The following is a 16,664-nucleotide window of genomic DNA, read 5'->3' on the forward strand; positions in this document are numbered from 1 at the left end:
GCGCAAAATATAACATTATTAGGAGTGAAACCCTGGGCCGAGGGGGGGTCCGGGGGGGGGTCCCGGTGGGCGGGTGGGGGGGGGGGGGGGGGCTGCGCCAGAAGAGCGCAGATATGGTCGATGGATCGGATGGAAATTGACGTTGCCTGGTGGCATGAAGGACTCCGCGGTCTCCGCCAGGACAGCCTGTCTGCCTGGAGAATAAGTGTGCTTATATTATTAAGTTCTGCAGGCACTTAAGTTGCTCTATCATGTTGCAAGGTAAACTCTGCAGCCGCACCGTGTCCCCAGAGCTGAGTCCAATAGTTAGATGCGTGTAATTGCGCGCATGTAAATACATGAAATAAAATAATAAAATAAATTCATGCCTGATACCACATGAAAATATAAAATGTACGGATCATATAAACATTAAAATTATAATAATTCAAGTAAAATTCATAAAGATCTGGGCGGATAAAATCTCAAAATGCTTCGTTTATTACGCACGTGTAAATAAAGAAAGAAAATAAGGAAAAATATATATAATAAATTATAATGAATTCATGCCTGGTAGCAAATGAAAATATAAACTTTACAGATCATATAAAAAATACAATTATAAAAATACAAGTTACATTCAGAAAGATATGGCCGAATCAAATCTCAACTACTCTGGATCAAATGCGCAAAATATACAATTATTACTATCCACCCCTTGGGCGGGGGGGGCGTCCCGGGGGGGGGTCCCGGGGGGGGGGTCACGCAGGTTGGGGGGACAGGTGGTGGGGGGGGGGGGGGGCTAGAAGAGCGCATGATAAGGTCGATGGATCGGATGGAAATTGACGTTGCCTGGTGCGTGAAGGACTCCGCGGGTCGGTCGGTCGGTCGGTCGGTCGGTTGTTCGGTCGGTCCGTCGGTTGTTCGGTCGGTCCGTCGGTTGTTCGGTCGGTCCGTCGGTTGTTCGGTCGGTTGCGTCGCGACGCTACTGACCGTCGGTTGTTCGGTCGGTTGCGTCGCGACGGCGACGCGATGCAACCGACGTTACCGACGCCGTCAGTAGCGTTTCGACGATGGCATGGCAACGTCGAGGTCGGTATTGGATCTCGCTGTCTCTCTAGGCTTGGGCGCTATCTTTCTTTTCTTTTTTTTCTTACCTTCATACCTTCCTGTCATACTGTATGGGGGTATACGCTATATCAGTGATTCTCATCCTGTGGGCCGGGGCCCACTGGTGGGCCATGAGAATACTGCAAGTGGGCCACCAAATAATTGGCAAAACACTAAGATTTTAATGATAGTGTAACATTAATATTTTTTAAAAATGTGTTAAAAATGACATACTGTAGTAAAACCTTGAAAATGTTGTTTTCATTGAGATACCAATAAATAGCAACTTAAATTGTAGATGTTACAATGTAAATGCTCTGCAGAAAAGCAAATAAACGCCTTTGTTCAAAAAAAAAAAAAAATTGTAGATGTTAGTTCCATCGATCCAAGCCAGATAAACGGGTGGGCCCTGATCCTAAAAAGTAAAAGCTGAGCTACTGGTGATAGAAGTAATCATACCATAGATTGACTAGCTTACAATGCTGCTAATATGCAATTAGCCTACTTAGTTAAGTCTTGCTGGGTTTAAATATTTATGGCCCATAGAATAATGAATAGATCGGAAATAAGCGCCCTTCTGCCATAGATTTAGCATATCTTATTGAAGGGCTAATAAACTGCTGTTGTAGTTGAAGAGGACATCTCAAGATAAAGGTATGTGTGGCAATAATTCCATGTCTGTATTTTTGACAGAATTGACAGATCATACCTTCAGGATTTCTATGCTGGGTAATACCTTGATAACGTCCAAACCTAGTAGCGATTTAATTGACAAAGCTCCATCTCTTTCTCTCTCCCTTTGCCTACATTAGTGCTCCCTTGTGCATGCATTATACCTTGTCTGATAAGTGTTTGTATGAGCAAACACTTACCAGAACATGATGTTGTCAAATGATCCTATAGGCAGCGAAATTTACATAACAAGATGCACGCTCATTTCGCAGGCACCGGTGTGTCTTGAAAGTGGAGATCAAATCAATTCCCTGGAGAGAACATATTTTTTTTCATAGAACACCCCTCCCCCCCTTTTTTTTCTCTCTCCACCTATACGTTTCCACCATCCTTAGCTATCTTCGTTTCATGCTAGGTTCAAAGACAGTGGAAGGTCTCATTTGTAAAGGAGTTTTCAATCTTATATAACACAGGTTTTAAAAGTTGGTGCCATAGCCCCCAGTTGGACCACTATGGAGCGCTAGAACAACCAATTGGAAATGAGAGGAAAATGTTTAATTAAATTAAATGTTAATTTAAATTCAAATTCAATTCAAAAGATTTTTGTGCCAGCTTAACCACTTCCAACCTTCCAAAAAACAGAAAACGGAAATTAGAGCGGAGTGAGCAAAGACAGTCATTTTGGCTCAGGCCAGCTGCTCTTAAAAGATAAGTGTCCATGCTGAAAATCCCTCTCTCTCTCTCTTTCTCTCTCTCTTTCTCTCTCTCTTTCTCTCTGTCTTGACTCGTCTGTCTGTCTGTCTGTCTGTCTGTCTGTCTGTCTGTCTGTCCACCTGTCCCTCTGTCTGGCATTGGCCAGTCTCTCTCTCTTTTCCACTATCTCTGTCTGTCTGTCTATCACACACTAGCCATCACGCACGCACGCACGCACGCACGCACGCACGCACGCACGCACGCACGCACGCACGCACGCACACGCACACACACACACACACACACACACACACACACACACACACACACACACACACACACACACACACACACACACACACTCTTCTTTTGTGTCCACCGTTATCGTGAACTTTGTCATCTGCTGCTCGCCTTATCTTCTCCTGTCTTCATTTTCTTCCGGGAGGAAGGTTGCCCCTCTGTTCCTCGATGCATGCCGCATATTTATGTCATGGCTCGTTTCAACCTGAGCATGACCGGGATGGCTTTCTGAAGGCAGAGCTGAGCCGAGCGGTGAAACAGAAGGATGGGTAGATTAGAGAAGAGAAGAGAAGCTATGGAAAAGGGAGGGGGTGGGCTTTGAGAAAAGGCGCCACATGGCTCTGGCTGACAGCCATTAAGCTCTCAGTTCGGCTCACCTGCGGCATCCCATCTTTTAACCTGATACGAACTGTTGTGTATTTTCATGTGTTTGACTTTTAGAATTGATGTATCAGGGGGGGTTTATAAATTCACAAGAGCGGAGAGACTGGAGAGAGACTTATATGTGTTTCATGTCAAAAATGATGTTGTGCTCATCAACACTTTTTATTTGAAAATATCAAAAAAAGAATTGCTTTATGGTGACTTACTGTACAGCACTGGGGGCAGGCATGATTTTGCGAGAGAAGCCACAGAGGTACTGTATACACCCAACCTTGCAGTGTAGGTCATGCTCAGTATACAAGCTTTATTATGAAGAATATTGTGCCAATCTTTATGATGGAAGATGCACAGAAATAGCCTACAGTATGTGTTTGTCAATCTGGTTCTGTCTGGTTTGCTTGCTGGACTGCTGCATTCCTGTCTGCATGCCTACAGTACTGTATCATTCTCATGTCTGATGTTCTTCATTCAGTATGTGATCACATGCACTATCTTACAATAAATGCAAGAAATCTCTGTACGTATGTACATGTACGTCTGTAATCCACGTATCTCGAGAACCATTCCACCGACCGACTTCAATTTGCCCACGCACGTTGCAGATGACCCTACTGATTTTGGTACCCCATGTCCTTTAATCTAGCACCACCTTTAGGCCAAGCTCTCCACTTTCACACAAGATATCTCAAAATCTAATGGGACAGGTTGCCATGTAACTTGACGAGCGCATTCGTGCTCCCTGGAAGATAACTATTTGTGTGACCCCATGACCTTTCCTCTAGCACTACCTTCAGGCCAAAATGTTTATTTTTCTTGTAAGATATCTTAAAATCTAATAAGCACATTCCATGATGAAGGCTTTTGATTCTAGTGACCCCATTTCCTTTCAACTAGCGCAATTTCCAGTTTGGTGTAAGTAGCAGCACAGACTCTAGGGACTGCTGGGGGTAGACTCCAAAACCTAATTTATAACGTGTGAGACAAGACAAGCCCCATGAGCCTCATTTCTTGGCTCATTGATATAATTTGGAACATCTCACAGGCTGTGAGCAGGCTCTTGGCTCATACCTCCTGAAATGTCTAGCATCTGACACCGTTGCCATGGACACAGAATGCTTGTCAGTGAGCCCATGCATTGAGAATAAATGCCCAGTATGAGCAATCAACCATGAGCCATAGCTTGTCTTACACAGGATAAACATGCTTTAAGGCCCATTTACACCACACACAATAACTATAAATACAGGCATATATGGATATCCAGTTGTCCAGAATCGCAGATCCAACCAATAGTCATTAGTAGCTAATGACATCAGGGATCTCCATTTATGGGCTTAAAAAGGGACACAGACAGACGGGTACAACAGGTAGTATAAATGCCCAGAATAAATGTTCTAAATGCCCAGAGCTATGAGCCATCAACCTTGAACCATAGCTTACACAGTATAAACTAGGCTTTAAGAGCCATTTACACCACACACGATAACTGTAAATACAGTGGTTCTCAATCTGTGGGTCGGGACCCCACATGATTTTGGGGGGGTTCCCAGATGTAATACAACAACAAAAAAAGACCATTACTGCATCAAATCGAGGCGTTGGGAGCTTGTAGATCTGTTATCTTCACAATATTTATCTATCTATAACTGAGTCAAACTAAATGTAATTCCAAGTGCTTATCAGGGTGGGGGGTCCCCTGTTCAAATGTGATTATTTTGGGGGGTCGCGGCCTGAAAAGGTTGAGAACACTGCAGTATAACAATCATTTTGTGAGCATCCATCCATACTGATGAACAATAACGTTCTGTAAACAGTGGCACCAACACTGCACTGTCCAGCTGTGTCAGAGCCCACATGGAGGGGGAGAGAGAGAGAGAGAGAGAGAGATCTCTGTGATGCTGAAAGATGCATGCAATAGGATATGTGGATGATACTCTGATTATGAATCGTAAAAGAGGCGAGATAGTTGTAGCCTACCTGAGGTAATGCCAGCTAGCCTGCCAGCTAGTGTCAATTCATATAATCATCTCCTCATCTCCGTTAATAACAACATTTTCCGAGGGTGAGTGAGACCAATTGCATCCCAAATGTCCTTCTGGTGGATTTCGATTGGCTGTCGATCGTTCTTCATAACATCGCTCTGAAAGTGATCCAAACGATATCATTTCTGACTGTTGTTGTTGTGATAGTTGTGGTGAGGACTCTGTCATCTACTTCAGTTAGAGCTAGTCTTTGGAAAAACATATCCATGGTTATCGTTAGTTATTGTGTTAGTCTTGTATATGCCTATTATTTTTCCTCCTTCTATTATGCTTTAAATGTATTTTTATTTCTATGCAAAGCAATATGACTTATACTTTCTTTCTTTCTTTCTTTCTGTCTACTAGATGTACTGGGAGGATACAATGGCACCATCTTTGCCTATGGACAAACCGCCTCTGGAAAGACGCACACCATGGAGGTACATTGCTGCTGTGTTCATCAAAAGAACCTCCCACACACCACACACATTTAATCATTTATTTATGCCCACATAAGAGATACAATACAAGGACACAATATTACAAGGTGCTGTAAAAATGTACAGTCAGCAAATCATGGACAATACCCACACACCCTTCAGGGGTACAAGTAAGAGCGTCTTCGCCACATTTGGCGGCTAGCGATAGTAGAAGCGATTGCACAGAATTTTGCAAGCCGTTTAGCTGCTTCTTTGCACACGCACACACACACACACACACACACACACACACACACACACACACACACACACACATTGTGTGTGTGTGTGTTTTCCCTCTGTCCTCATGCAATGTGCTCTCCCTCTCTTCTTGCATTCTTACAGGGAAAGCTGCATGACACTCAGGGTATGGGCATCATCCCCAGGATCGCAGAGGACATTTTTGAACACATATTTGCAATGGATGAGAACCTTGAGTTCCACATAAAGGTTGGTGTGGACTTATGGGGTGTGTGTGTGTGTGTGTGTGGGTGTGGGTGTGGGTGTGGGTGTGGGTGGGTGTGGGTGTGGGTGGGTGGGTGGGTGCGTGCGTGCGTATTACTACAATTATGAAATAAAGAAGTATAGTTAAATGTGAAAAATCGATATTCTGAGGACCATTTTCCTGGTCCTCACAAGCTAATACAGTACTTTTATGATAAAAAAAACACTTGGGGGCTAGACTTACAATTAAGAAAAGATTCTGGTCAGGATTATGCTTTTAGAGGTTAGGATCAGGGGTTCGGGTTTGAGTTTATTTATTATTAGTTGCACACTGGTATTGCACACCAAAAACAGCACAAAAAAGCTTGTGATCGTTTGCAGATCCGCCATTTTCAGCTTTAGTGTTAGGGTTAAAAAATAACAATGTAAAATGGGAAAATCATGAAATTGGCATCCTAAAATGTTGATGTCCTTACAAGTGCGTGCGTCCAATACAAGTGTGTGTGTGCATGTAAGAGAGAGAGAGAATCTTTGAACATGATGGCATTTTGCTGGCGCTTACTTCTCAAGGTTGAACAGCGAGAGAGAGAACAGCATATTGGGGAGATGACAGATGCTGTCCTCAAAAGAAAGTCTTCTCGAAACTCCCTTCCAAAAACCCGTTGATCAGTGATTGTGCACACCATTTCCTGTAGCCCAATCTCCTGGAGAGAGTGAAGCCTCTTGTGCTGTTCCCCCCAGGCACACTTTTACCAGGAAATGAATACATTTGGCTTCAAATGGAGCACAACTTGGAGTACAATAAGGTGTACACATCTTTCCCAATTACGTTGCGGGACTCCCCTTTTCAGGGTTTTTCGCACAGGGACCACCATTTAACATGCCTATCTCTAACCTTAACCTCACAGAAACTATGCCTAAACCTAACCTTAACCCTAACCTCAAAACCACACGCATCCGATCCGAGGTGAAACACTGTGAAAAGAGGGACTCTCATTACATTGCGGAGGTGATGACGGTTGTCAGAGTTCAGCAAGACACCGGGAGAGTTAAAGGTGAAGAAGACACTGAGGGGAGAATTCACAAAGGGACAAAAACAAAGCCTCTAATTCTCAAAGCACCCGCTGCACTGTCAAGAAAATAGCGTTTCTGTGCTTCGCTGCTTCTTGCGCGTATTTAAATTAGGTAATTATATGCCTACATTTGGCCCCTTTTTATGCAAATAGGTCATTGCGTAGAAAATTCACACCAGTGCTAATATCCACACACAGTTAGAGTGAAAGTTATTAGCATCTTCAGAGAGTTGAACTGAAGCGCATTCATCAGGGTTGTCACTCACAGATTTTTTCTGTGGTCATGGCAGCAGTGATTGTAGCCAGGTAAAGGCATTGTCCTGCTCGTGAGTGGATATTTTGTCCCTCTAAATTATAAAAAGTTTTCAATGCGGGTAACCTTGGGAAAGCGCAACGGACCTGCACAATTGCACAGCTTCCTAATGCATAATTATAAGCATGCATAATTACAAGCAAGTCTGTAACAACAATGTCATTCATGAATAGTCCAATTTCCAGATGTAGCCTAATTAAAAGTAATGTTTGAACACAGCCCTCATCTGCTCAATGAGCAAAAATATTATTTTCTGACAAAAGAGAGCAAAAATAACCATTTGGATTAATACACTGGCATTATCCATTTTCAGGCTTTTGCAACATAACGCCTTCCACCATCTGCACAAAGTTCTCAGTGAAAGTAAAACATGCATGAATAAATAGTGTGGTGCAAAGCCCCAATGTACGCCATTGCAGGCACAATTGATTCTTCATTAATTTGCCTCTGAGAGTTACAGCTGATGAGGACAGTGAGAAAGAGTTAAAGGTGATGAAGACACTTAACGGTGCCACACACTTTTAGCTTCGCTCAAACTAAGCTCCACATTCCACACAGTGAGCAAAAAACTCCTCAATAACAAACAATATTGTATGCATTGAAAAATGCAGCAATGTCAAGTATATAGTATAGTATACTGTGAGTAATAGTCACTGTACTAAACATGCCACACCATTGGTATGTTCCTTTAAATGTTGACCATTATATTAAGATGAATGTTATAGTGATGAAGTGGGTTAGGACCTAGGGTTGATGGCTGGTGCATTTGTTTCATTGCAATGAGGTTTTTCCAAGAAGAGGCACTACCTAGTCCCTCCCCTCCCTATTGTGGTTAAAAGTGGATCGTTATGTCAGTGTTGAAACCATCTCTCACGGTTTTCATGCTCTTCTTGCCAAAACACTTCTTGTCTCTGAGGATGTTAAATCAGATAAAGACGTTTCAGCAGCGTACAGAATGTCTCCAGTCACACAACAGTCTTGGATATCCCCTCATTTATCCTAGCCCAGGTTGATGGAGTGTTCTCTGCCTGACGGAAAGAGCATTGAACTGTACAGGTGATCTCTGGATAGACAGATCTGCTTCCTTTGACCAATTTAAAACCAAATCCAATCTCCCTCAGTCTCTCTTCTTCCATTTGTTATGCAAGGCAGCATTCTCTAATTTGATTCTGAGCCTAAAAGGCTGCACACTGTACACTCTCTTTCTCTTCACCTCCTGTCCTGATACATGCCTGTCCAGGCATACTTTATTTCTGTTTTTACCTCTTCTCTGAATACCAATCATCTCAAAGTCATGTGGGCCATTGACCTGGATGTGATCTGGAAGGGATTATCCAGGATATATAGTTGTTCTATAAACTTTAGGTATACATAAATCCGGTTCAAGGTGTCCACTTACTGTAAGCTACATCTGTGCATCAGTTTCACCCCTGTGGCAGGTGCAGCTCTGTTCAAATTCACACCTGTTCTGGTTCTGCTCTGTATTGCATGATTTTTTTCTCAAAATGTTTTGAATTGTTTTCAAATTCATTTGAGAAAAATATAACCCAACAATAAGTTCAAATCGTGGCAATGGCTGCAGCCAAAAGGCTTTATTGATTAACGTTTTGACACATGTCTTCTTCAGAATGATACATGAGACAACACAACACTCTTCAAATAGTAACACCTCAGACTAACCACCAATCAGTGCTGGGCTGCATTGGTCACACAGGTGCAGTCAATGTACTTACAGTAGAGTGCCTAATGGACTTGCTCAAGTTCAAATGGCCTATAACTAGACTGAAACTATTTATATATAAATGTACACAACATACAGAATACAAATACAAGAAATACACAATGCAATAAGATTGCAGGATATTTGGTATACAAAAGGTACATGAACATTTAAGACAGTAAATAATTAAAGCCATTGATGGTGGTCAATAATTATACACTGAACTTAACAAGAAAAACAGGGACCATATCACAACACAGTACAGTAAGTGGGCCTACACTTATTTCACCATAGGCTAAAACCAAGACCCACACGGGATGTGATAGTCCAGTCAGGTGGAGACAACCAATCTGAAACACTGGCAAAAAAGGGGACACATTAATAAGAGAGCACAGGTAGATACTGTACATATTACAGGAAAGGTCTGAATCTATCAAGGGATTCATGTAGGCCCTTATTAACAGTGTCTATTGTAGAGATCCAAAATGCTTCTCTCCTAAGTAGTGATGTCACCACCCCTGGGGGGAAATTTGAGCTGTTCGATAGTATACTTATTGATGAAATGCAATGTTTGGCTTCTGCAAAATGAACAGCCACTGGGTTCCTGAAGTCTTTAGTTCTGATATCACTCCTGTGCTCTGAAATTCTAGTTTTTATACTTGATCATAAATTACATTGGTTGAGGTACAACTAATAACACCCTTGATTTTAAAACGTTGACCAGTTTCAGGGTGATCATTTACATTTGTATGTGAAACTACATTGGGCACATTTGCCACATTTATAGTTACCATCTGGGATTTGTGTCAGAAAGTGTGAGAGGGTTGGCTGTTACAGGTATGACCTGACCAGTAGATTTCTCAAGTTAGGAGGTCTTCTGTGGACAATATGTGGGGCAATACTGTAAATCAATTACCAAGAGAGGGATCAGAGCTTAAAATGTGCCCATGTTTCCTAATGATTTTTTCAAAATGGCATTCAAGGGGAGAACACTGGGTCAAACAGTTAATGCACTGTTCAATCATCGTGTTCTTCTGCCTAGGAGCCAGACAATCATTCTGAGAGCTGAAACCTATTGAAGGCTGCCTGTATCCACTTATCAGGATAGCCAGACTGACAGAGACAGATCTGTAGATCTTTTGAATGTACTTTGAAAGAGTCATCTGTTCTACAGATTCTACGTATACGTTTGAATTGACCAAACATTATACTTTTGGACTGGAAATCGCAAACTTCTCCTTGTTTCAAAAAGTGTCTAAAGGAAATGTTTTCTATTATAGTCAAGTCTGAAACAGTTATGCTTAAACAGGCCTGAACCACAGCAATTATTCATGGGAATCTAGGGAATTTTCCTTGACTATCTAAAAGAGGTCTAATGGTAGGCGAGCAAATATTTTATTCCTGTCTCAAGGGCCATAGGCCTACTTGTCTTATATTAATTTGCTTATTCACTTTTGTTAAGCAAATATGATCTGGTAGCCTAAACCTAAGGTATAGCCTACAACCCCTACAACAGACTGCAAAACAGGCTACATTTATGAGCAAGCTTTCAAATCATATTAAAAAGAGTGGTATTAAAGAGTAGGGATATGCCTCCATGTGTTGTGATGCACAATAGTTTTGTAATCACTTAACCATTGCCACATGTGGGTTGGAATCCATATAACATATTTTCCAAGCTTAAGAGGTTCATTACGTTGCTGTCGGGCAGAAACCTACTATCTGCATATTTCAACCTTTTATCGTCCCGCCCATGGCGAGACTAACCGACCGTACTAGACGTCTGTGTCGGTGGTCTGTCAAATCAATGCCAGGTTAAGGTTTTTTTAACCAATCACATCGCTTATACAAGGTCACGTGAGAGGGTTGCGATGTTCAGCTCCACCCATGGCGATTGTGATTGGATGCGTGACTGCGTAACCAAATTACGTGGCTACGTCGCTAGTTGAAGACTAGGATAAAGATAGCCCCATAGTCCACAGCACTCCCTTGAGGCACCTAAGTAGTAGTACCATTACAGTTGAATTGAAACGAAAAAACATTACTAATGGCCGCCAGGTGGGAGGGACTCAGGAATGGTTCAAAGCATCTGGCGACCCCTCCAAATTATTTGGCGACCCCTCTGTGAAATCGTCCTACTTTTGGGGGGGAGGGGGACATAAAAGGTGATAGCGCTTGTGTTTTTCATAAATGAATGACCTACTTCATCATACAAGAGTGTCACACAAAAGCAGTGAAAATAGCAGATCTGCAAGCTCACAACGCATCGCGATGTGACACCTTGTGAGCTTGTAGATCGGCTATTTTCACTATTTTTAAATGTTTTTCAAATTGTAAAAAAGGAAAGGTTTTGGACATACAAGGTTTCCACCCGACAGCAACGATATCAAAGTGAAAGAGACAAGCATAATATAGATAAATTGTGTGATTTTGTAGAGGTCTATTTGGGTACGCCTCTGCCAATTTAAGTGATGGCTGACCTGATCCGAGCAGGCGAACTGCTGACAACACAAATCACAGGCGTCACTGAGAGCAAAATTGCAATGCGCTGCTGATGACAACCCCTCCCCCCCCCCCCCCCATGGTCATGGTTTTCTCAGGAGCCCAAAACATTGACTACTGTAATCTACATATCTCTACTGTCAACTGACATTGAAAGGGTTACAGAATACAAGTATCTTGGCATTTGGCTCGATGACAAACTTTATTGAATTATCACGTCAGGAACCTTGGTGGTAAATAGATTATGACAAAATATTGGCTTCTTATACAGAAATAAATCTAATTTTGCTTTAAGGAAGAAGATTGTTGAATCTACTTTCCTACCGATTTGGGATTATGGTGATGTAATTTATAGACCCACTGCTGCCTCCACTCTAGATTTTGTTGGTGAAAGCTACAGTATAACACTCACTACTGTATCCTTTATGATAAGGTTAGGGAGATGTCTGGGAGATGTAATAATCACTGTTACTGGCATCTGTATATACAGTATATACATCCCTAGTCGGAATGTTACAATCGTATATTGTAATTTCTTATATGGTGCAAAATAACTACATTTTTTACTTGCCTGTTCTCTGGGTGCCTCAGGACTGATTTAAGTAAAACTGCTTTTAGCGTTTTAATGCAGCAGACCCTTGGAATCTCCTGCAGCACTTAAAACTAAATTCTCCTGAAGCGTCCTCCTGGACGCTTCAGGATTACACTAGAAAATTGTCCATTATCTGACTGTAAAGCCTGAAATGTCCTCCTTGCAAGCACACAAATGCAAATGACAATGCCTGACCCAGCCGGCACAACCGCACATCCCCAGGGGGAACATGCCCAGTGTACATTCTTATGCACCGGTGGAGGTAATAAACCACATGGAGTTACTTTTGAAATTACAGCCTGCTACTGTACATTATGAACTATAGAGCAGAAGGAGAACACAAATCAAAGTTGACAGCTTCATTCTGTTGCCTGCTATAGAAAACCTAGCGGCAACCAGAGGTGGAAGAATTAAGTACTCAAATGTTTTACTTAAGTAAAAGTATCAATACCACAATGTAGAAATACTCTGTTACAAGTGAAAGTCCTGTATTCAAAATGTACTTGAGTATAAGTACAAAAGGATTGGCATCAAAATAATACTTAAAGTACCAAAAGTAAAAGTACTCATTATGCAGAATGTCCCCATTTGACATGTTTTAAACATGTATAATAATAGCAGATCGTCAAGCTCACAACGCATCGCAGTGAGGCGTGTTGTGAGCTTGTAGATCAGCTAGAAATATAAAATAGAGCTGAAGTGGTTAGTGTGTTTTGTAATAATAATCTAAATCTACAAAGTAACTAGTAACTAAAGTTTTCAAATAATTGTAGTGCAGTAATAGTACAATATTTGCCTCTGAGATGTGGTGGAGTAGAAGTAAAAGTATTGAAAATTGGAAATACTCCAGTAAAGTAAATGTACCTCAAAATTATACTTAAGTACAGCACTTGAGTACATGCACTTATTTACTTTCCACCACTGGCTCTAGAAAACCTAGCGGCAACACAGGTTCTACTTGTGCCATGTAAAAAATGTCTGGTGAGTGGTGACACATTCCAGAAGGCAGTGATGCACAAAATCAATTTTGTGTAGCTTGAAGCATTACAATCACATAATCGGAGTATGTTTCAGGCGTAATTGTTTTAGTGTTTTAGATTGTGTTGTTGATTTGTATGCTTATTCTCTTTTAAACTGTTTTAACTGTTAGTTTTTTTTATGAGTGTCTTGTTGATTTGTGCAGCAGCTGTACAGTAGCTATAATTACAACTTTTTTTTTTTTACAGTTTTGACCCGTTTTGCTCAATTCTTTTTGTGTCTAATTATTCGTTTTTTGTACGAAAACGAATGTATTATAATTCCTCTCACACACATGCACGCACGCAAGCGCACGCACGCACGCACACACACGCACACACACACGCACACGCACACACGGTGCATTTTTTTTTGCCTCAGCAGCTGAAAGTAGTTAAGAGATACTTTGTAAATGCAACATATACAGGCCTTTAAAATAATCCCCTGGTGTTTGGACAGACCAGACAGGACATGGGACATGAATAAACCAACAGATAAACAGTGTTTATCCAGTCACGTTTGCTGTTCTATTCACGCCTCCGTCACTGAATGGATGCAATACCGGTGGGAGAAGAGATAAGCCCAACACTGTTTTCCAGATTTGTGTAATCAGCTGCTCTACCCTCCTCTCTCTAAGGCCTGATTTCGCCTTACGACGGTGTCACGCACAGAAAATTGCCGATCTACAAGCTCTCAACGTTTCGTATCTGCGACGCATTGAGAGCTTGATTGGCTGTTTTCTGTGTCGTACGACAGAGGATAAATTACGCGTGAGTCTGTGTCTCTCTCTCTCTGTCTGTGTTTCTTTCTTTGTCTCTCTCTCTCTCTCCCTCTTTCTGTATCTATAGAATTAGTCATCCGTGTTTTTTGTGTTTCTCTAGGTGTCCTATTTTGAGATCTACATGGATAAAATCCGGGACCTGCTGGATGGTAGGTTACACACTACAGAAAGATGAATGGCTTTGTTCTAAAACACTACACATATTTTGGAAAGATTTATTGAAATATTGTTTCACTCTATAAAATAGAGGTTCATTCTGTAAAAGTTTCATTATTTGATATATTGGTCCAAAGACATCTCAATGACATCTTGTTTCAGACCAAAACAAAATCACACATTTTTGATAAGTTGCTCTTAAAACAAATTTTGAAAACCCAACTTGGTGGCAAGTGAATAGGTGGCTGGCTACTATAATAATGAATCGTAATGCTGTTTATGCACATAGACATCATGTACATAGACTTTTTATTTGAGAAACTATTTTGGATTCATGAGGTATACATTTATTTCATTTTCATATTAATTTCAAGCATTCTATGTAGGCCTACTGTATAGTAAGTAAGGGTCCTATTTTTATAATCTTTGGTATGACCCGCCTGGGGAATTGAACCCAGACTCATCTCAGGGCGGACAGTCGGACCACAATGGCAGTAGTGGCACTGAGCTGGTATGTGTACTGTGTACAGTACATTGTCATTTAATCTACATTCAATATGCAGCCATAGTATCCAGATATTTGTGCTGTGAGTGGAATGATGGAGAGGCTGAGATAGAAAGCTGTAGGCATTCGATTATATCTCTAATGGAGCCAGTGGTGGAGGCCTCCATCGGTATGCAGGGGAGTGGGCACAGTCTTAGGAACATTTCTACCCTGAACAGGAAAGGGAAACAGGAAGGCAAGCCAGATGAATAGAGACAGCCTAGGGAATCGCACCTATGCAGGATTTTAAGATAAGGAAGCAGGAAGATTAGCCCGATTTGTACTTCATAGTACGGCGGTGTCACGTGCCAAAAATAGTAGATCTACAAGCTCACGACATGTTGCATCTGCAACCCATTGTGATCTACAAGCTTGTAGATCTGCTATTTTTGCCGTGTGAGACCCTTGCACGACCGAGTAAACATTTTGCATTACAGAGAGGCAATGGTTATTAATGTGTAAATATGGACACTCAAACACATTAACATTGTTACAACGTGCACATAGACACACAAGCGAGTGCTCACACACACACACACACACACACACACACACACACACACACACACACACACACACACACACACACACACACACACACACACACACACACACACACACACTGTGATTTACTCATCATAAACAGCAGCTTTATAAAGTTCCCCTTTGACGTCTTTGACTAAAGCGGTTTCACCTCGTGTAGTTGTATTAGTGAATTGTTTTGAATATACAGTGACAGTGTACAGTATATACAATTCCATCATAGTGTTTTGGCATTTGGTATCGTATTTGTTGAGACATTTGCCTTGCTCAACCTCCCAGTGAGTTTGACAAAATAGTTCGGCTCAGTTTATAGCACAGACCGTGGACTGAGAAGCACCGTATATTAGCTGGAGGCTCGAATTGGATTTTCTTTTTCTAGCCACTCAGAAATGAAAAGGCAGCGAGCCAAAGGTACATGTCTCATTATGGATGTTCTCAATAGCTACACAGACACGCACGCGCACACACACGCACACACGCACGCACGTACGAATGCACACACACACTCACTGTGGGATAACAACCTCTTTCCTTGTTCACTTTCCCATTGCAGTGAAAAAAACCAACCTGTCGGTGCATGAAGATAAATACAGGGTTCCTTATGTGAAGGTGAGTGATTATGCACTTTGATGTGATTCTAAATGACCACGTGTGCAAGTTCTCTCTTCATTATGCACATGTAGGGCCTTTAATTTACATACAGGTTCAATTTGGTGGATTCTAATTGGAAATGATGGAAAATCTGAAAAAAGGCTGTTCAGTGTGCGTATTTGTGGTTGGTAGGGCACATTGGTGTGTAGATTTTTGTGCACATTTTGTGGTGGTGTGCACGTGTGTGTGTGTATTCGCCTGTAGGGTGTTTTTAGATACGATTGATCACATAAATATTGGTGTGTGTGTATTGATACAGAACAGTACACATTCGCATATATATATTTAGTTGTGCACATGCACATGTCTCTGTGTCACGCAGGGCTGCACTGAACGGTTCGTCACAAGTCCAGAGGAGGTGATGGACGTCATAGACGAAGGCAAAGCCAATCGTCATGTTGCTGTCACCAGTGAGTCACTCCACTACTCTCTCAATCTTGTGTCTCTTCACCCCAGATGACATTTGTTTTATATTTTAGAGTCAAAGTGGAATGCAGAGAGTTAAAAAATAAATTAAGAATCTGATGCTCACCACCCCCATGATTTGGCCATCTGAAAGGGGGTTTCAGACGCTGTCTTCTCTGAGCTGTTAGGTGCGAGGGAGAATAGTTCACCTTGAGACTGAAAGTGAATGTGCACCTCTTTTAACAACGGTGTCTAAAGTGATAAATTGAGTGAAAGCCCTTGTTT

At 41.7% G+C, this 16,664-nt stretch overlaps 1 protein-coding gene across 1 annotated transcript in view; it reads left to right on the forward strand.

Annotated features, from left to right (window-relative positions):
• Positions 1–16,664, forward strand: part of kif5ab (kinesin family member 5A, b) — a gene marked incomplete at both ends in the record, with an annotated part of 129,593 nt that overhangs the window by 50,545 nt on the left and 62,384 nt on the right. Inside the window, 5 exons of the mRNA XM_084061759.1 lie at positions 5,526–5,599; positions 5,984–6,088; positions 14,181–14,229; positions 15,877–15,932; positions 16,297–16,384. Of these exons, the coding sequence (XP_083917885.1) occupies positions 5,526–5,599; positions 5,984–6,088; positions 14,181–14,229; positions 15,877–15,932; positions 16,297–16,384 (372 nt within the window). The remainder of the gene's footprint in view (positions 1–5,525; positions 5,600–5,983; positions 6,089–14,180; positions 14,230–15,876; positions 15,933–16,296; positions 16,385–16,664) is intronic.

Source organism: Gymnoscopelus microlampas (assembly GCF_963454915.1).
Source record: "Gymnoscopelus microlampas genome assembly, chromosome: 7".
NCBI classification, from domain to species: domain Eukaryota; kingdom Metazoa; phylum Chordata; class Actinopteri; order Myctophiformes; family Myctophidae; genus Gymnoscopelus; species Gymnoscopelus microlampas.